The 21,747-nt window shown below is 42.1% G+C and overlaps 1 protein-coding gene across 10 annotated transcripts in view; it reads left to right on the forward strand.

The window, feature by feature from the left end:
- Positions 1-577: 577 nt before the first annotated feature.
- LOC100563478 (core histone macro-H2A.1) overlaps positions 578-21,747 on the forward strand; it is a 74,240-nt gene continuing 53,070 nt past the window's right edge. For all 10 annotated transcript variants that reach the window (XR_010002741.1, XR_010002742.1, XR_506878.3 and 7 more), the window contains exons 1-2: positions 578-713; positions 16,938-17,149. Coding sequence is in view for 6 of the 10 variants with exons in the window: in XM_008115518.3 (XP_008113725.1) it covers positions 16,978-17,149 (172 nt within the window). In the remaining 4 variants the exon portion in view is untranslated. The remainder of the gene's footprint in view (positions 714-16,937; positions 17,150-21,747) is intronic.

The raw sequence follows: 21,747 nt of genomic DNA on the forward strand, positions 1-21,747 counted from the left end.
ATTCTGGAACATGGCCATAAAGTCCAGAAAACTCACAGCAACCCAGTGATTCCGGCCATTTTTTCGTGTCAGGAGCGACTTAAGAAACTGCAAGTCGCTTCTGGTGCGAGAGAATTGGTTCTCCGAAAGGACGTCACCCAGCGGACGCCCAGATGTGTTTTTGATGTTTTTGCCTTCCTTGTGAGAAGCTCCCCGCATGGAGCTGGAGCTGAAAGAGGCAGCTCAGCCGCGCTCTCCCCGGTTGGATTCGAACCGGCAACCTCCAGGTCAGCAACCCAACCCTCATGTACAAGAGTTTAACCCACTGCGCCACTGGCGGCTCCGGAGCTTGTGGTTTGTGCGAGGGAGGCGAAAGGCCTCGCGAAAGGGCGCCGCCCCCCTTCTTCCAGAACCCGGGGCCAGCGGTGCCCAACCCGCGGGCGGGCGAGGCGGGGCCTGGGCCGGCGTTAACCTGCGGGAGACACCGCGGAGGGAGAGGAGGGGCGCGAGGCGGCGAGAGACTCAGGCAGCGGCAGCAGGGAAGGCGGCTCTGCGCCTCCCTCCTCGGCCGCGGACGGAGACGGAGGAGGAGGGGATGTGACGAGCTCGGGCGCCGTGCATTGTGGGACTCCCTGCCCAGCCTGCCGACTTGTTCCAGTTCACACGGAGGCGAAGCGGAGAAAGAGAGGAGCCGGGGAGGCGCAGGGAGACATATTGCCTGGCGGAGCTCCGGGGTAAGCGAGGGGCGCCGGGGCTCCCCGTTCCTCCCTGTCCGCCTGCCTGCCTGCTTGCTTTGGGCCCCGCGCTCGGCCGCCTCCTTTGTGCGTGCGCGTCCCAGGTCTGAAAGGGAGAGGCAGGGCTTCCCTTGGCTTGCTTGCCCGCCTATCTGCCTGGCTGGCGGGCTTCCCTCCTCCCAGGTGCAGCCCCGGCACAGCGTTTGCCTTGAGGGACCGGAACTTGGCTTCCTCTCCCGGCTCTGGTCCCGCTCCCAAGGCAGCGCCCTCGTATTGTGTATTGTGTTGCTTTCCTTTCGGATCTGAGCCTTGACGGCTGGGAAAGCGAACGCCTTTGAACAAGGTGGGGCGCAACCGCCGCCAAGAAAGCCCGTTTCTTTCTTTCCTTCCTTGCTGCTTTTCCTGCTTGCTTGCTTCCCCTCCCGCTCCCTCTTTCCTCCCTTCTTCCCTTTCCCTGCCTTTGCCGCCCTGGGTCGTGGCGCACCAAAGAGAATCCCTCTGTGCAGAGAGAGGAGTAAGGCCGACGAGACAAGACCAAGACCAGGTTTCGCTTATCGCCCGTTACTCCATCCTGGGAGAACCCTAAACAGTCACCAGCCCTTTCCATAAAACCCACTGTTGTGTCCTTACTCCATCCTGGGAGAACCTTAAAGAAACACCAGCCCTATCTATCCACAATGCCCACTGTTGTGTCGTTTCTGGCCTTTTGGAATGCCAAGGCAGGAAAAGGCTGTGGCAGTTGCAGGTGGCAGTTGTGTTTTCTCCTCTCAGTGGAATAACCCCCGACTTAAACCTAGGCCATATCAAAATCCATAAGTTGGGCCCCCACACCTGCCTTCAATGTATACATGACTAGATATCAAGCACGAGGAAACTTGAGCCCTCTCAAGTGTTTTGGACTTCAACTCCCACCATTCCTAACAGCCTCAGGCCCCTTCCTTTTCCGCTTATGCGGCTGAGGGGGAAAAGGAAAGGGCCTGAGGCTGTTAGGAATGGTGGGAGTTGAAGTCCAAAACACTTGGAGGGCTCAAGTTTCCCCGTGCCTGATATATGTGATAAATCCCATTGGTTGCACTAGGGCTGTTCTAGGCATGACTAAAATCTGGGCCCAGCTATCTCGGTGTGTGTGTCTTGCTGTGATGTCTTTGCAGTTAGGTATTTCAATCAGATATATCTTCAAGGAGTTGTCAAAAGCTTTCATGGCTGGAATCACTGGGTTGCTGTGAGTTTTCCGGGCTGTATGGTCATGTTCCAGAAACATTCTCTCGTGGCGTTTTGCCCACATCTATGGCAGGAATCCTCAGGGGTTGTGAGGTCACAACCTCTGAGGATGCCTGCCATGGATGTGGGCAAAACATCAGGAGACAATGCTTCTGGAAAATGACCATACAGCCCAGAAAACTCACAGCAACCCAGCTCCAAGGAGCTTCAGGTTTTGTGGAATGCCCAAATTGTAAGTGCTGATTGGGATTTCAGATTTTGTCAGTATGATCAAAGTGCTCATATTTAAGCCTGTGGTTATTGTGAGGCTGTCACTTAGCAACAGGTGTATAGTGACTTCCAAACCAAAATACAAGAAACTGTCATTACAGAAGGAACACCTGCTGAGGAGATATATTTAAGCAAATACAGGCCCATTACATTTTGATTTAGCATTTAAATGTTGTTGAAAGAGTGACTGAGTAAATCCAATATATCAATTAATTCAGCTAAAGATCTGTGGCATGTTTTAAAACCTATCTCTTGAGACATAATGTGGAAGAATTTCAGTCTGTTTTCCTGTTATTCTGAATCTAAAATAAGTTTGGGGAAGAAATAGAGGAAGTTAAGCTCTAGATTTTACACTGTTGTAACTGAGAACAGAATTTGAACCAGTGACATTAAACACTGGAAAATACAGTTCAAGGGTTCCTAACTTTAGCACAAAGTGTTGTGTGAACTATTGATTAGAAAACATATCAATATATACACATAGGAATATAATGTTCATGGCTCAAAATCTTCCAGTCACAAAATAATGGCTGCTGCATAAAAGAGAATTTTTTGAAATAAAAGGCACACTCAGTTTAAGTATTTTAAAAAATTAAATTCTGCAGTATATGTAGTCATCTAACTTACAATTATAATAAAGTATCTAAATTATTTAATCAGAATTACTGGGGAAAATAAGGGATTTTTTTGCCTTTGCATAATTACCTTTGATGACATTTTTGAAAACCTCAGCCTACATGTCTAGCAGAACCTAGGTATATGAACTTAGGTATATGGAAAGGATGAAAAGAAAACTACACTCTGTACTTTTGAGAGGATCTTTTGTCATCTCAACAAGGAGAACAAGGGAATATGGTTTTCAAACAGAAACCTGGAGAGAGATCCTTTAGCTTTAATGATTATGCAGAAGAGAGAATTTTAGTAGGTGTTTTTTGTCACACAGCCAGATAAAAAGCTTTATATATATTGTCAAATATACAGAAGCCCTGCCTATATTTCACTGTGACAATCTTACCAGGGAGTAGTTCATGCGTGAAGAGGCAGATTGCCAGCATGACAAGAAATAAACATATACTGGGCAAGCGAGGGAAGACTTATGAATGCAACCCAGCCCACAATTAGTGGAGCAGTCCTATAACTTCATATTTCAAGAAAAGGGAAACCATGATTCCCTAGACCCCATGGAGTTGCCATTGCTCTCATTCACTGATGCTGCTAACAACAGAAGCTTTAATGGCTATGTAAACTATCCCATTCCCCCATATATGTTTCCCCCATTCTATTCCAGAAGGATATATGTATGATTATCTTTTCGAAGTGGCAGATGTCTATGGCATAGGATTCCTCTGTTGTCTTAGAGGGCATCTTGGCTCCATTCTGCACATCCGAGAGGTGCTGTGGTTGCCACCAATGTTAGTAGTTGCTGTGATAGTGAGAAGCTTGCATGGGTATGTGCCTCCAGATTGCTTGTCAACTTAGAGAACCCTGGACACTGTCAAATGGGGGTGATGGCAACAGGAATGTATGGCTTACTAGGTAGGGTGATGGGTCCTGGAGAGTTGTAGTGCAGCATCTCCCCTCCAGCCTCAGTATTACCCACCTCTGAAATATAGCATGATGATACAGTGAGTTTAAATCCTGGAGATGTATGGATTTATGTTGATGTTGGTGACTGCACTCTGAAATACTGAAAGTATACCAAAACTCTCTTTAATTTGAGGCTTCTTGTGCATGATTTTCCTGATAAGTATAAATTATTTTATCTTTATCCTTAGAGAAGTAAAGTAACATGCACTCTGCCTATTTTCTCAGTTCAGTGGTGTTGCACTTATAATCCTGCCTCCTCCACTTGACATTCTGTACTGCCTATCCATCCACCTGTGATTTTTCTGTCCACCATTCCCTTGTCTGGTGGGATTGGCACTTGCTTTGAATAATGTGCTTTGTTTGCTTTGAAAAGACACCCTGGTTCTTGTTGTTTGTCTTCAAGTCATGCCCTACCGATAGCGGTCCTATCATGGCATTTTCTTTGCAAGAGTTGATCAGGATAGGTTTGCCTTTGCATTCCTCTGAGAGGCTGAGAGAGTATGACTTGCCTAATGGACTTGTCACCCAATGGGTCTCCATGGCTGAGTAGATATTTGAACCCTGGTCTTCAGAGTCATATTCCCATGATCAATCCACTACAGTGGGAAATGCAGTGTTTAGTTAGAGCCATGGGATTTGTTTCCTGTAGTGATGGCTTAGACAGCATTAAAAGGGAATTAGATAAATGCATAGAGGTTGAGGCTGTCAGTGGCCACTAGTCATGATAGCTAGAAGACAGCATGCCTCTGGATATCAGTTACTGGAGGAGAGAGCTGTTGTCTTTCCATGAGTGGCTGTGCCCTGCCTTTCCGTGAGTTACCACCTGTGGAGAACAGAAAGCTGAAAGTTTTAAACTGCTGCATGCCAACCGTTGTTTTGAAATTTGACCACTTTATAGTGGTTAACCACATTGTCTCTTTGTGTCAAAATAATTAAGATGGAACACATTGTTTTGATATTATAAATAATTAGCATGTTTATGGTTTATAGTGTCAGAATGCTTTTAACCCCCACTGGCTCACACTCAATTTCTCATGCACATGTGAGTTTTTCTTTTTCTGATTGCACGTCTTTAAACATGGAAGGACTTTTCAATGTGTGTAACTTTGTGCTGTATGTACAGAGATCTAACTCCATTGCTTAAGCTTCATGTATAGCCTCCACAATATAGCAGTATATTGTAAGTTCTAAATGAGGTGGTTTCCATGGCTTCATTTATCAATTTCTCTAGCAAAATATGTCTTCTCTAGGCATTTTCTTGTACCTCCAATGCAACTTTATGGTATTTTGAGGCCAAAAGCCCTTAAATTCAATAGGGTTTACTATTTGTAATTTCACATGAGCCCTCGGTGGCGCAACAGATTACACCGCTGAGCTGCTGAACTTGCTGACCAAAAGGTTGGTGGTTCGAATCCAGGGAGCAAGGTGAGCTTCTGCTTTTAGTCCCAGCTTCTGCCAACCTAGCAGTTCGAAAACATGCAAATGTGAGTAGATCAATAGGTACCGCTCTAGCAGGAAGGTAACGGCGCTGCATGCATTCATACCAGCCACATGACCTTGTAGATATCTATGGACAATGCCAGCTCTTTGACTTAGAAATGGAGATGAGCAGCAACTCCCAGAGTCAGACATGACTAGACTTAATGTCTGGGGAAAACCTTTACCTTTACCTATGTAAAGTCTGGGAATGTATCTCCCGCCACTGTGAGGGTTGTATTATATGCAGTTTTCTGAACATTTAATATAGATGTATATAAATATAGCATAGGTGCTGTTGGTTTTGTCCTGACTTTCCGTCTGTTCTTGAAATATGAAGAGTTGATGGGAAGGGGGAGATAGATGCCAATAGGATCATAAGGAGCTGTGGAGTACAGTGTGTGGAGATTGGCAATGATACTGAAATAGGAGGAATTGGAATTGTAGTAGAATACTTAGAAAGAATTCAGTAGAACAGTAAGAGAACAAGTGTTATATCATGGTCAGTATATAGGAATTACACTTGGAAGGCTTGGAATCAGCAGTGAAGTAGGCTGGATGGTCAATTACAGTCCCTCTTCCTAATGAATCTCAGGTGGGTTTTATGAAGAAAAATGAGCCAGCCTACATGGCGGAAGAGTTGAATAAATTGATATGATAAAATAATATTTGAGTGGTACAAGGCTGATATAATAATATATTACAACCCCTGTATGGAGGGCATGTCCCCAAACTTCACATCTATCTTTAAAAAAATGTAATGTGTGTTTTTCCCATGGAGTAAACAACAAAACCACTGAACCAGATCACACCAACTTTGGCCACAAAAGACATAGTTATCCAATCTATATCTTTCAATAAAAAACCTAGAAAAATAAAGTTCAAATTACAGAGGACGAGGAACAGCTGTTCTCCCTCTGGCTGCCAGTTAGAAGGGTCGGACCCGCCCCCTTTAGACCTCACTCACTTCGTGTCCTAGCAGCCCCCTCCGCTACAATGGCTGTGGGTTCACTTAGGCCTCTTCCACACTGGCTATAAAATACAGATTATCTGATTTGAACTGGATTATATGGCAGTGTAGATTCAAGGCCCTTCCACACAGCTATATAACCCAGAATGCCAAGGCAGATAATCCACAGTATCTGCTTTGAACTGGATTATCTTGAGTCCACATTCCCATATAATCCAGTCCAATGTGGATTTTTTTACAGTTGTGTAGAAGGGGCCTCATATAATCCAGTTCAAAGCAAATAATATAAGATTATAAATATAATATATAAAAATTACTGTGGTATAATAAAACAGAACAATATAATTTCTAAAATCAAGACAGTAAGTAAACAACCACCCTTTGAAAACAGGGGAATTCCAGATATGAAACAATCATGGCCAGCTAACAGCTCCCAACAAAAGATTCCCCCAGGGAAGAAGCAGCCAGGCTTTGAAGCTGAAAGGCCATTACATGCTAATCCTTCTGGCTAATTGCAGCATTCATACTAGCCTCCAACACACACAAAAAGGAACAACCAGAAACATTGCATATTCACAAGCTTTAGGAAATAACATATACTAACTACCACTAATTCCTCAATACATTATTTCCCATACCACCACACTTTGCCACAGCAACATGTGGCTGGGCACAGCTAGTGAACATACAAAATAGTAGATAATAGTGAACCCTATTGAAATGAAAGAATTCTGGCCCACAAATACCACAGAGTTGTTTAGACCAGGCATAGGCAAACTTCACCTCTCCCGGTGTTTTGGACTTCAACTCCCAGAAATCCCAGCCAGCTTACCAGCTATTAGCGATTGTGGAGGTTGAAGTCCAAAACAACTGGAGGGCCCACATTTGCCCATGCTTAGTCTAGACAACGCCTAAAGAGGATATATTTTGTTAGACATGGATAAATGGAACTGCAGGTACCAATTCCAGATACAGAGGTTATATGTATCTGATGGCAGCAAATGAGATATTAGTTATTTAGAGGAACTGATGAAAAAATAACAAATGTATGCCATAAAGTATATCTAGCAAAATCTGTCACTTGTCTATGAAGGCAATTACTTTCCATAAACATGCGTATCTTAGAATAGACGGGCCAATGCATTATATTCATTAAGATGAATGCTAATTACTCTGCTGAAATGAACTGAGTATCTTGCCTATTACAAGCCTGTCTTTAGCAGGACCCTCTTTTGTGCGGCCTTCTCCAACACAAAATGATTAACCACAGATACAGGCACAGCAACCACAGCTTGAAGGTCTTCCAAAAAGCAGTAGTTTTGTGACAGCCAGACCAGAAGAGGGCAACATAACTAATGGATTGTTGTCCGCCCCTCCCCAGAAACTTTTGGGATGGGGAGGACTGGAATCCCAATCTATCAAGAAAGTAAAGATGAGAACTCTTAACACAAATTGTAATCCCAGCTATTTAGCAATTTAATACCACTCATAATGAAAGGCACACAAATGTTACAGAAGCGAAGCCTTAACCACAGTGGCTGTCAAAACATATTAGACCAAGCCAAAAAAGAAAAGTTTTCTTGGATCTGCATATATTTAGTCCCCTTCTCCAAATCTACCAGCCTCTATTCATGGGGTAGCTTCCAAGATCTTTAGTATCCTTTTTTTTTTTTTAAAGGAAACACAGAAGACCCTATCTTCATTCATCTGCCAGTTTCACCAGAATACCAAGGGCTATTGCCAGGCTCATTGGCAGAAGATCCTTTTAGCTTGATACCACACAACTATAGTGCTGTGATTTCACTTTAGCTGCTATGGCTGCATTTTATGGAATCCTGGGATATGTAGTTTGATGAGATACTGGAATTCTCTGTTGGAGCAACCCCTCGTGAAGCTACAAATCCATGATTCTGCAGGATGTAGCCATAGCAGTTAAACTGGAATCACAGTGCTGATATGAAAGATTGCCTGTGCCTAATGCTGCGCTTATGCATTGAGTTGGAAAAGATGCAGAAGAGATTTTGAAAAGTGAGTAATATTGAAAACTATTAGCTTCCCTCCAGTGAGTAATGATTTTGTGTCTGCTGATAAATTTGTTCATTGTAGTTGACTCAATACATCACTCAGTAGATAAATTCTTTTTCTTGGTGTAGGTGCCTAGTTAATATTTAATGCCGGTTAGAATTATTTGTAGCACTGCAGGAGACAAAAAACCAATAACAGCCCTCTTCAATTTCGAGCAGATTTGTTAAAGTGGATATAACTGTATTTTGCAAGCAATATTTCTTGTTCAAGTGGAGTCCACATGTAATTAAATAAAAAGTGGGTGAAGTGATGGGGGGGGGGGGGGGCACAGCCATATGGGCTACATTGAAAATTTAGAGTTCTAAAGTAATTACCAACTGAATGCCACTTTAACATGTATTCATAAGTATTTCCAGAAATATTGTTTTAAATTCACTTCAGATATTAATGAAAACCCTGGTAAACCTCCCCTTACATTTCTGTGAAAGGATGATGTGATGCTAACATGTTGATTTAGGACCTCCTTCCACAAGGGAGGTGGGAAGCGGAAGGAATCATTTTCTTGCAGAAAATTTACTCACCTTCGTTATGCAGAATCACCTCCTCCCATTCCTAGTTAAACCCTGTGCTTCATTTCCCATCACATGTGTGGACAGGTGTTGTTGCCTCCCAGTCCATCATGCGTGGAGTGCCCACGTCATAGGTTTTTTTTTAAAATATCTAATGTGCAGTTGAAGAATTTCAAAGGTTCAAAATTGTGCAGTTACAGTAACAAAAAGAAAAAAGGATAGAAGTCCGAAGAGTAAGGAGCATTGAGGGGCCTGAAAAGACCACCTATGTGCACACCCACATTGAAACACCAGACTTAAAATGTGCAAATACACCATTTCCCGTCCCATGGAAAAATACCAGTTTCTATGCATTTCTAACCGCAGGGAGACCAGTGAAGTCAATTCCAGACTGTCTTTAAAATCCACTCATGTTTACATGCTGTAGAGATAGGGTCCCACAGGCAATCCATGGAACATGTTGTTCATGGTTTGATGGGATGCATGGAATTCCATCTATGAAGTGTGGATTAGGGAGGACAATCTCCTTTCTGTCATGGAGGTACTTTTTTTTATTTAAAAAATCGTCTCTTTCAACCTTCTATTGAGATTAAGGGAAGATAATGCTGGTTAGTACTGCACAACTACATGGTAAGCTGAATATCACGGAGGAGAAAGTATAGTGGTAGAACACATGCTTTACTTGCAAAGGGACCTTGTAGCTTCTTTGAGACTTTCTGAGAAAAAGACATTGCAACATATGCTTTCAAAGACTCAGTCTTCTTCCTGAAATGCTTGCGTTACGTATGTAGCTTTGCTTTTGTTCCTACAGAAGCATTTGTGACTCTTCATATCCAACATCTGTCAAAGTAGAAGTACATGTACCAACTAGAAGAGCGTGAACATCCATGCCATAGCAATCTTAAAAATCATAACATGAAGAAGACTTCCGAAGTAGTTCTTTTGCTTTTCAGCAGTTATTGTTTAGTATTACATCTGCAGTCAGATAGCTCCAACTTTTGAAAATCAGAAGTGGGGGACTGTGGCAAGCTAAGCATATGCATTAATTCTACAAGAGACATTGGTCAGCCACACACTTCACTATACCTCTTGCAAAAACTAACTGAATTGTTTTGCCCCGCATACCCTCTCAGGGGGCATAGTGGCATACTTTGGGGCCTTCCTGGGTGCCTAGAGTACATTTGAAATAGTGCTTTGACCTCTGGGGAGGTCCAACTGTGGTAGAATACCCTCCAAACTAAAAATGATTTCGGAGGCATTTCATAGCATCATCACCATAATCAAACACTAGAAAATATTTTACCCCCTGAGGAGGGAGTGGTGGGCCCAAAAAGGGTCTGGAGTCTACACTTTGCCCAGACCTTGTTTAAATTATGGTGTAGGGGAGGGAGTAGAAGCAAATCATGATAGTGGATATTTTCTGATCAAATGAGAACTGAAGTGCATCGAGTGTTAATGTGTGAGTTACGTTTACAAATAGGGTTAGAGGTGAATAATTAATGTATATTTTCCTGCCCACTTCCAACAGAATAAATTTAATTTTTTTAATAAGTCCAACTTACTGATAGTCATAGCATGTTGCTACCATTTTGCTGGACCGTAGTTTACTGAGAAACATTTTAGGACTCTTTTTGTCTTGGTATGTTATATTTGCAAGCCAGCCTGATATAGTAGTTTGTATGTTGGATTAAGACTTTGGGAAAACAGTTTGAATCTCCACTCAGCCACAGAAACCCACTAGGCCACCTTAGGCAAGTGATGGCACCATGTGTGCTATTGTAAGCCACTCTGAGTCCCTAAGGGAGATGGTGGCAGGGTATAGATAAAAGATTGTTGTTGTTGTTATTATATCACAATTATTCAAAGTTGACCTGACGGCAGTTAACAGCAACAAAGGTTTGCCCTAAGTTAGAAGTGGTACACAATAGCAACATTATATTCACTGAGACAAAAAATACTTAATTGGCAAATTATAAATAAATGCCATATGATCATTCTTAAGGGATTCAGTGTGAAATTGCAGATCTCCTAATATTAATATATCCTTGTGCCCTATGGATCTATATTGGCAGTGTGATTTTTCACTTAAATAATTTGAAGTAAGAGTTAAGCAGCTTGGCAGCCTTATTTGTTGGCAATGCCACATTATTTATAATGATTAAAACAAAAATGGATTGCAAACATCTCCAAAAGACCTCTTCAATTTGGAGGCACTGGAGCAAAAACCCTTCAATGCATGTATAGAAAAAGAATCCAAAATTAAATGGTCTCTATTACACTGCCCTTTTACAAATGCATGATGAGGCATTATGATAGACCGAATGCCATTTCATACACATTATGTGGAGGCAAATGTCTGATTGTCCTGAACTGTACATACAAAGTAAGTGTTGTCCATCATATATCCTGATTTGCAAACTTATACATGATATATACAAATATGAGGTACCTTGAAAGATTCCTTCTCAATATGTAATTTCCCATCTCTTCTGAAATGTTGTTTTGTTTGGCCTTTTTCCTGTGGGCATTTTCCTCTGATGTGTCAAAACTAATATTCAGATTTGCATTGTTTATCTTGTACAAGAGAACACGGGCTCTTGTTTTCATCTCCCCTTTTAGGAAGGTAGGAAATCAAAGGTTAACAAGATTGTGGGAGAAAAAGACAGATTCAGTTAGGCATTGAAATTGCAGCCACAACAGAAAACAGGTTCCCAATCTGATATTTAGACAAGCTCAAATGTGTGGAATAGCTAGACCAGGGGTCCCCAAACTAAGGCCCGGGGGCCGGATGCGGCCCTCCAAGGTCATTTACCTGGCCCCCACCCTCAGTTTTATAATATAATATATTGTATATACATATAATATTGATAATATTATTGTAATGTAATATAACACTAATAATAATAATACCATACAATAGTATTAATTATATATTACTAATAATATTACTAATAATATTACAGTATAGTGGCATAGTTCAATATAGTAATATATAATGCTAATAGTGTTCTATGCTGACAATATAACATATTGTATGTACATATAATTTGTAAGCCACTCTGAGTTCCCTTTGGGGTGAGAAGGGTGTGATACAAATGTAGTAAATAAATAAATAAATTTTAGACTTAGGCTTGCCCAAAGTCTGAAATGACTTGAAGGCACACAACAACAACAACAACAACAACAATCCTAATTAACTTGATTATCTCATTGGCCAGGGGTCCCCAAACTAAGGCCCGGGGGCCGGATGCGGCCCTCCAAGGTCATTTACCCGGCCCCCACCCTCAGTTTTATAATATAATATATTGTATATACATATAATATTGATAATAATATTGTAATGTAATATAACACTAATAATAATAATACCATACAATAGTATTAATTATATATTACTAATAATATTACTAATAATATTACAGTATAGTGGCATAGTTCAATATAGTAATATATAATGCTAATAGTGTGCTATGCTGACAATATAACATATTGTATGTACATATAATTTGTAAGCCACTCTGAGTTCCCTTTGGGGTGAGAAGGGTGTGATACAAATGTAGTAAATAAATAAATAAATTTTAGACTTAGGCTTGCCCAAAGTCTGAAATGACTTGAAGGCACACAACAACAACAACAACAACAACAATCCTAATTAACTTGATTATCTCATTGGCCATAAGCAGGCCCACACTTCCCATTGAAATCCTGATAAATGTATGTTGGTTAAAATTGTTTTTATTTTTAAATATTGTATTACGCTTTTATTGTTATTTCATTGTTGTTGTTGTTGTTGTTTTTGCACTACAAATAAGACGTGTAGTGTACATCGGAATTTGTTTGTATTTTTTTTCAAATGATAATTTGGCCCCTCAACAGTTTGAAGGATTGTGGACTGGCCCTCTGCATAAAAAGTTTGGGGACCCCTGAGCTAGACATTTATTTAAAACCCTGTATGGCATGTCAGCACAGATCAGAAATCACATAATAGAAGAAGTTGCAAAATGTCAGAGTGGAACTGGATGAACTTGCTCTACTTCATTTGAAAATGAATCCCTTTGAGGTGCCTGACAATATATATTGATAGGTTTGCCTTACAGGGAGAGAGCCCAGGAGCAAGAGAATCAGAACAATGCAGGGACAAGCAGCTAATGGAGAGAACAAGCAGAAAGAATTCAAAACCTAGACATGATGATTTAATAATAGCACAAAAAGGGGGAGGATTGGTTAGAAAGGGGAGGAGGGAAATCACTCTGAAAAGGTACCCCTTTGTGTTAGGACAGCTTTGGGTCAGCTGGAGGTTTTCCTATGCCTAATATACACAGTTGGGTTTTCCTTTGGCTTATAAAACATTGTTTATAAACCTGTCTATCTCTATAGGGGTGAAGGAAAAAAGTCACTACAGGCTTGCCTTACAGGAAATCAAAGGTTTAGGAATTTGGACTAGTTTTCTAAACCACCAGCTCCCAGAAGAGCAACAGTTTCTGTGCTTGTAAACCGCCACTCTCCATGGAGCTTTTCAACATTTTAATTTAATGCCTATACAGTTAGAAAAACACAAGTTAAAAATGACAGACACTTGGCAGAACTATCAGCAATATGTTTGTGTGTGGCAGTAAATTAACCTGCAATTGCCGGCCATCACTCACGGGTGTCTAGTCCAATTATGTTTGTGGGAGGAAGTGATCAGATTGAAGTTTATGAAATTCCTGCGGGAACAGCTTGATTGGCGAGAGGAGATAAATTCCACAGCCTGAACTCCGGGAGCTTAATTGCAACCCTGTGTCCTTTCTAAACAGATAAATTAACAAAACAATATTTTGTGTTGTGGGATATAGCCAGAAAGTGGGTGTCAGTAGCCTTTAGTCTTGGAATGTTCATTTGAGACCTAAAAATTGTGAAAAATAAAACCTGTTGAAGTCACAGTGGATACCAGAGTACCTCTTAGCATCTGCAGAGTGCCTTTTTCTAATGATAAGTAGCCCTCCACATCTGATACTTATTGACAAAGTGCGCCATGCAATTTTTATAGGAAAGTTACCATATATTTTTCATAAAATGTTCCATGGAAGGCAAATAACATGTACTTCTCAATACTCTAAGCTAACCCAGCCATTACCAGAAAGTACAAGTCTAGAAACAATCTATAGATCTCTGATCTGTGTATTTTAATACGTATTTTATAGAAAGACGTTTTAATATCTTTTATAAAAATACATTTTAATATGTTTATTTATTGAATTTTTACAATGTTTATGTGTTTTAACAATGCTGTAACCCTTGTCAAACCACAGGGAGAGGTGAGCAAGAAATTAAATAATAATAATAATAATTATTATTATTATTATTATCTGCTATCAGTTTAAAAATGGAGCCCCCGGTGGTGCAGCGGATTAAACCACTGAGCTGCTGAACTTGCTGACCAAAAGGTCGGTGGTCCAAATCTGGGGAGTGGAGTGAGCTCCCGCTGTTAGCCCCAGCTTCTGACAATCTAGCAGTTCGAAAACATACAAATGTCAGTAGATCAATGCAGTCATGCCGGCCACATGACCTTGGAGGTGTCTAAGGACAACGCCGACTCTTTGGCTTAGAAATGGAGATGAGCACCAACTCCCAGAGTCGGACACAACTAGACTTAATGTCAGGGGGAAACCTTTACTTTTACCTTATCAGTTTAAAAATTCAGAATGGAACATGAATCAATTGGAAGTTCATGTTTTGTTTTGTTTTGTTTTTAGTTTGGGGATATGTTTTTGCACTTGTCAATGAAGCTCATTTTGTGAGATGTATGAGATAGCTGAAATGAACCAGGATGGAAAGGATGCTTCCACTCTTGTTTCTCATTATCTCTGAATGGCCATTATCAGGAACACAGTGGCTTAAACCCTTGTGCTGGCAGGACTGTTGACTTGAAGGTTGGCTTGCTGACCTGAAAGATGCCAGTTCAAATCCAACCCGGGGTAAGCATGGATGAGCTCCCTCTATCTTCTCCAGCTCCATGCGGGTACATGAGAGAAGCTTCCCACAAAGATGGTAAAACCTCAAAACATTCAGGCTTCCTCTGGGCAACATCCTTGCAGACGGCCAATTCTTTCACACCAGAAGCAGCTTGCAGTTTCTCAAGATGCTCCTGACATGGAAAAAAAATATCTTTTAATGGCCATTATAACAAATAAACATAAATATCCATGCTTCTTAAAGTTTCTGCATCTTTATTGCTTTTAGGGAAAACATCTGTGTGTGTGTGCGCGCGCTTGTGTGTATTTAGACTGCAGCTTGTGCCTACTTTCCTGAAAATGCATTGCATTGAAAACAGCCTGATTTACTTCTGAGTAAATATGCAGAAATGTGCTGTCAAAAAGCCAAATTTTTGATTCTGTGTTCTTATTTTCTTTATATTGACCCTATGATGTTAGATACCCACTATCTTGCAAGAGATGGCATTCAAATTTTATAAACAACACCATATTTGGGGTGGGAAATTTTCTCACATTGGCGAGTGACTGTCAGTGGCCTTCCTTTGTTGGCATGAAGCTGTATGTTATATGAATAATGTGGAGTCAGTGTTTTAACTGATTTTGGGCTTGTTTTGTGTATTATCATTTTTGTCAGGTAGTCTGATTTTTGAATGGAAACATGGATTAGATAGCCTTCAGATGCTTCTCTTCTCTGTCAATAATTGACAAAATAGCTGAGACAGATTTTGGGATTGGGTAGAAGGGTAAGTAGCCAGGACAGAATGAGATTCTGTTGGTGTACTGCCCACCCTGCTGCTCAATAGTCTCCCTTCCTGAGCTAGCCAGGGTGGTTGCAGGGTTGGCATTGGAGATCACCTAGTATAGTATAGCAGCTACTAGTGCTAGGAGACTTCAACATCCATGCTGAGATTGTCCAGGCTAGAACGTGCGAGCGAAAGGAAAGGGAAGGGGGGAGGGCTCTGTGGTTAAAATGGCGCCAGTTCACGGGTGGGCTTGGGTGCTCTAGCCCAGGCCTCTGGGGCACTCAATGGTACTGGCAAGGCCTAGGCCGGTGCTGCTGGCAGCGGCCTTCTTCCTGAGGCGAGCAAGCAAGTGGGCATGTCCTCACCTCCTCCACCTTCACAAGTGGTTTCTTTCTGTTGCCGAGGCCATGGCTCTACTCTGAGGTAAAAATGGGCACGACCGGAGGGAGGCCTAGTAGCTAAAACAGGCATGGACCAACTTGGGCCCTCCAGGTGTTTTGGAATTCTACTCTCACAATTCCTAACAGCCTCAGCGCGATTCCTCGATGAAGGATGAGGGAGCAAAATAAGACATCCCCTGAAAATAAGGCCTAGCATGTCTTTGGGAGCAAAAATTAATCTAAGACACTTTTATTTTCGGGGAAACATGGTATCAGCCAGTGTCCAACCTTCTTTTTTCGAGCAACGTTTTGGAGCATGTGGTGGCTCCCAACTCCAGGGATTTCTGGATGAAATGAATTATCTAGATCCTGTCAGAGTCCTGTTCACCAAATTACTGTTAAACAGCCATACATCGTCTCATAATCCAAAGCTGTCTTAGGGCATCCACAGCAGTCAGCCAAAATAAGAGTGAGACACAAGAGTAATTCAAAGTTCTTTCCAAAATGTTCAAAGCCAAGTAATCTCACTAACACTGAGGCTGCAAGTCAAAACGTAATCCACACACCAAAGTCAAGGTTCACCGGCAGAGACTCATACTGTAGCAATTTCACCAACTTTGCTTTCAGCAATTAGCTGATCCAGTCTCCCACTACTTATGCCACTTTCCCAAGTGATCCTACCTGTTGGCCCTCCTCATAGCTAGCCAACTAGATCTCCTGAGTTTAATGCCATCACTTATGCTATATTTCAGTGGAACGAACTGGAACACCACTTCTTGATATCTCTTCCCAAATAAAACCTTATTAACTTAATAAGGTCTCATGAATTAACAGGTGACTTGTAGGCACACAAACACATGCAGCAATTGAAGCTGAAGTGTAGTCAGAAATCTGGGAGTCTGATTGTGTCAGTGGTGCTTTAAAGGACTTTGAAGGCTACACAGACATTTTGTAAGTACTGTAATCATTATAGACTTTCTTAATCATGTCACACTTTCCTGTTTACAGGTTTTTTAAAATCTGCTGACCGGAACCCACTTCAAAGAAGATGTCCAGCAGGGGTGGGAAGAAAAAGTCGACAAAGACCTCTCGCTCAGCAAAGGCAGGGGTCATATTCCCTGTTGGACGAATGCTGCGTTATATTAAGAAAGGTCACCCAAAATACCGAATTGGAGTTGGTGCTCCAGTTTATATGGCAGCTGTACTTGAATATCTAACTGGTAAGTTTACCTGAACTAGCAAAATAACATATGAAGAAGGAAAAAAAAGGATATTTAATATAAGCATATGTATTTAACATAATGCATGAAATTCTCAATGACAGAGTTTACATTGTGGTTCAGATTTCCTTGCCTAGGAAGTATTGCCCCAGTGCTCTGAGCTGCTATAAACCCTCTTCTTTAAATATCATTTATAATGGATTTCCACAGTATACTTTTGAATGAGCCTTTAGTGGTGCTAAATCAAATGCTTATAGATATAGCGTTTGCAATAAGAATCACTGTCAGAGCCTAACCCTGTAGTTTAATGCATGCATTGTGTCAGTTCTGATAATTTGGGTTTATGAAAAAGAAAAAAAGAGAAATGAAAGAATACACTAGCTCTGCCACACTGTAGAATTGTAGCAGTTTGATATAATATTAACTGCCATAGCACAATGCATTGGATTTTTTTTAGTTTTTTGAGATATTTCACCTTCTCTGTCAGAGAATGCTTGTTATGGTTGAGCCTTATGGCTCCAATTCTGGGAGACGTGGTCGTAAGACTCCTCGAGAGTCAGACTCTCTTGAGGAGCGAGAGAGGAAATGGCTGCGGGACTTATTTGCAGAACCAACAGACAAAGATTCCTTTGAGGGTTTTACCGAGGGAATGGAGGAAGATGTGGTTAGCTCAGAGGAGGATGATATGGAATGGACTCGTGTGAGGGAGGATTTGGGTGTTCCTGGTAATGATAGCATGGGAAGAGACTGGCGGGTTGCAGGATCGGACCCGTGGACGAGTTGGAGGGATGGAACGGGATCCACAGCTGGGAATGCTGTGGGGCGTAGTCAAAGATGTTTTAGCTCTGATGAGGATGATGATGATGAGGCACCTGGAATTAGGGGAGCAGCTGATAGCGATGAGGAGTTGTAAACTGGCATAAAATGGGGTTTTGAATCCAGGGCTAATTGCGTTGGGCAAGGTAATCTGGACGAACGCTTGGGCTCTTGTTGGGAATTTCCTGAAGACGGGTGTGTTTCGTTTGCTGAATACGTAAGTTACCAAGGACATTGGGCATAGACGGCGGGAGGAACTGTGTGGGCTTTTGTTGTGCAACCTGTGTTTAATCTTATTAGCTTGGACCTCCGTCGTCTTCTTGACGGACATTATTTACCTACTCTGGATTGACGCTGGACTGACTGACTGACTACGACCTTGGCCTATCCTTTCTGTGGCTATCAGTGGAATTCGTGGAACCTTAGACGCCTGCACCTGGCTATCGACCTCGGACCGGATTGGGACCTCGCTGACCGCTGCAACCCTGATTGATGTGTTTGGACCCGGAGTTCGCCCGCTGCACGGAGGAATAACAACTTAGTTACTCAACCACAGCTGCTAAGTAGCAGAGAGGAATCTGCTGCCAGTATTTATGTTTTATTGAATCTTTGTTTACCAGCTTTTGTTTGTTTAAAGTGCCAGGCTGAAGTAAGCATTTTTGGTTTAACCCGGATTAAACTCCTGTTTAATCCGGTTTATCTTTTGAACCGTTTTTGAGTGACTTTTCATATTGAAGGCGAGTGTTTGCCTAGCCCTTTGTTTTTTACAAGCGTCTTTTGGTTCTGTATCTTTAAATAAACTGTGTTGAATCTTATCTGGTGGTGTTCTGTCTGTGACAGATTGCCCAACGCCTGAAAAAAGCTTTTTCTAGTTAGGTAATTACGTTAAGAAGACGATGGAGGAGCTTAAGGCTCGTTTTGACCAGCTGCAGGCTGCATTTTACGCTGCACAAGCAGCTCAGCCAGCTAAAGGACATGTAATGACTCCCGAACGCTTTGATGGGTCTCGAAATAAGCTGCCTACTTTTTTGGCGCAAATTGAACTTTATTTTTCCCAAATTAGTGCTCAGGCTTTTCCTACGGACACCAGTAAGGTGGCATTTATTCTGAGTTTATTGACCGGTCCTGCGGGACAATGGGCCACTAATTTGATTTTGGGAAATGACCCAGTCAAGGACAATTTAAATGATTTCAAAAAATTATTATCTGACACTTTTGAAGACCCCCTCCGTATGGAGAATGCTAGCTGGGCTCTTTATCGGTTGAAACAGGGAAAAGGGTCTGTTTTGGACTATTTAAACAAGTTCAATTCTTATCGCCATCAACTTGACTGGGGAGAGAATGCGTTTATGCTCTTGTTTATTGCGGGCTTGAATGATTATCTCCAGGATGAATTGGCGCGTTTAGAGCCGGCAGAAAACTGGGACGCTTTGGTGGCTAAAGTTTTGCGTTTAGACGCCCGGTTCGAATCTCGCAAACAGTCTAGAGCAATGTATGCGCCAACTGTATCAGTGCCTAGGGCACCTGTAGCAAAAGGGGAGGAACCTATGGAACTTGGGGTGTTTAGAAAATTGTCAACGGCAGAAAAGGACCGTAGAAGACAACTGGGACTGTGTTTGTATTGCGGGAATGCTGGGCATTTTGCTAGAAATTGTAATGTTAAGCCTTCTCAGCTTTCGGGAAAAGGTCAGCCCTAGTGCGACGTGAGTCCAACGCACTAGGGCTTCTAAAGCAGTCACTTGAGGGGAAGAAACATGTCTTTGTACCCATTTCTTTATCTGTTGGGGGAAAAGAACTTGCTTCTACTCTGGCACTGCTGGACTCAGGGGCTACGGTCTCGTATGTGGATGTTGGGTTTGCAAGGAAGCATGGGCTTCCTACAGTACGAAAAGCATGCGACATATGGGTGGAAGGAGCGGACGGGAAACTACTGGAGTCTGGGGTGGTTAATCGTGAGACCTCAGAAATAACGTGGGAGGTACAAGGAGTAACGGGAAAGTTTGTTTGGGACATTACTCGCTTACCAAGATATAATGTAATCCTGGGAATGGATTGGTTAACTTTGGTGAATCCTCAAGTGGATTGGGTGAAACGTACTATAGCTTTTAACAGGCAGGAATGTTTTGCTCTTAGTCCTTCTCAGCCTGACATGGAGGGAGTGCCTGCTGAATATAGGGAATTTCAAGATGTGTTTTGTAAGAAGGGAGCAGACAAGTTGCCGCCTCATAGACCATACGATTGTGTGATTAAATTAGTAGACGGCGCTAAGTTACCAGCAGGAAGGTTGTACGCTTTAACGGTACCAGAAAGACAAGCTTTGAGGGAATTTCTTGACGAGAACCTAGCTAAGGGATTTATCCGCCCGTCTAGCTCTCCAACTGCTGCACCTGTGTTCTTTGTAGCTAAAAAGACGGGGGAGCTTAGACTAGTGTGTGATTATCGGGTACTTAATAAAAACACCATTCGTGATAGGTATCCGCTACTTTTGATTTCGGAATTACTATCGAGAGTGCAAGGGGCTAAGATCTTTACCAAGCTTGACCTGCGAGGGGCGTATAACTTGATTAGGATACGGGAAGGTGACGAATGGAAGACGGCATTTAACACGTGTTTCGGATGTCACGAGTTCCGAGTAATGCCTTTCGGACTTTGTAATGCGCCTGCGGTCTTCCAAAGATTCATAAATGATGTGTTTAGAGATTTAATTGATCAATTTGTGGTGGTTTAGTTGGACGATATATTAATTTTCTCTAAGGATGAAAGGGAACACCAGCAGCATGTAAAACAGGTACTGCATCGTCTACGGGGTAGTGGGCTTTTTGCTAAGGCTTCAAAATGTGTTTTTCACGTGTCCGAAGTTGAGTTCCTGGGACATGTAATTTCGGGAAAGGAACTAAAAATGGATCCGCACAAAGTTGACGCAGTCAACTCATGGCAAGAACTCAAGTCTAAAAAAGATGTACAACGATTCTTGGGATTTGCTAACTATTACCGAGAGTTTATCCCAAACTTTGCCAAACTCACTGTACCTTTAACGCAACTTTTGCGAAAGAAACAACCGTTTGTGTGGGGACGGGAGGCTCACGATGCATTTCTACAGTTAAAGTCTAGTTTCCAGGCTGACAATATACTAATCCATCCAGACATTAATAGACCGTTCATAGTAGAAGCAGACGCTTCTAGTTATGCATTGGGGGCTGTATTATCCCAAAGGGATTCTTCAGGGACTTTGCGTCCCTGTGGATTTTACTCCAGACAACTAACACCTTTTGAACAAAATTATACCATCTGGGAAAAGGAATTGTTGGCTATCAAGGTGGCTTTTGAGGTGTGGCGGCACTGGTTAGAGGGCGCACGACATCAAATTGTGGTCAGATCTGACCATAAGAATTTAGAACATTTACAAACTGCCAAGAAATTGAATCAGCGTCAGATTCGATGGGCTTTGTTTTTCTCTAGGTTCAATTTTAAAGTTCAGTTTGTAGAAGGGAAGGAAAACTTATGGGCAGATGCACTATCACGTAAGCCTGAGTTCAAGACTTGTGAGCAGTCAGTGTGTCAGACAATTTTGCCTACTGCCTCTTTATGTGTGGTGGAAAACGAGGCTGGGTTACATGCTCAAATCCTAGGGGCTCAGAAGGAGGATAACTGGACTCAAGAGCAACTCATGCTCCTTTCGGTAGGGAATCGTACTATGCTGCCTCATTTACAAGACCAGGAGGGGGTATTAGTACGTAATGGTCAGGTTTATGTACCGGCAAGTGCACTCAGGTTGGAAGTTA

The sequence above is a fragment of the Anolis carolinensis genome, chromosome 2 (assembly GCF_035594765.1).
Source record: "Anolis carolinensis isolate JA03-04 chromosome 2, rAnoCar3.1.pri, whole genome shotgun sequence".
Classification (NCBI taxonomy): domain Eukaryota; kingdom Metazoa; phylum Chordata; class Lepidosauria; order Squamata; family Dactyloidae; genus Anolis; species Anolis carolinensis.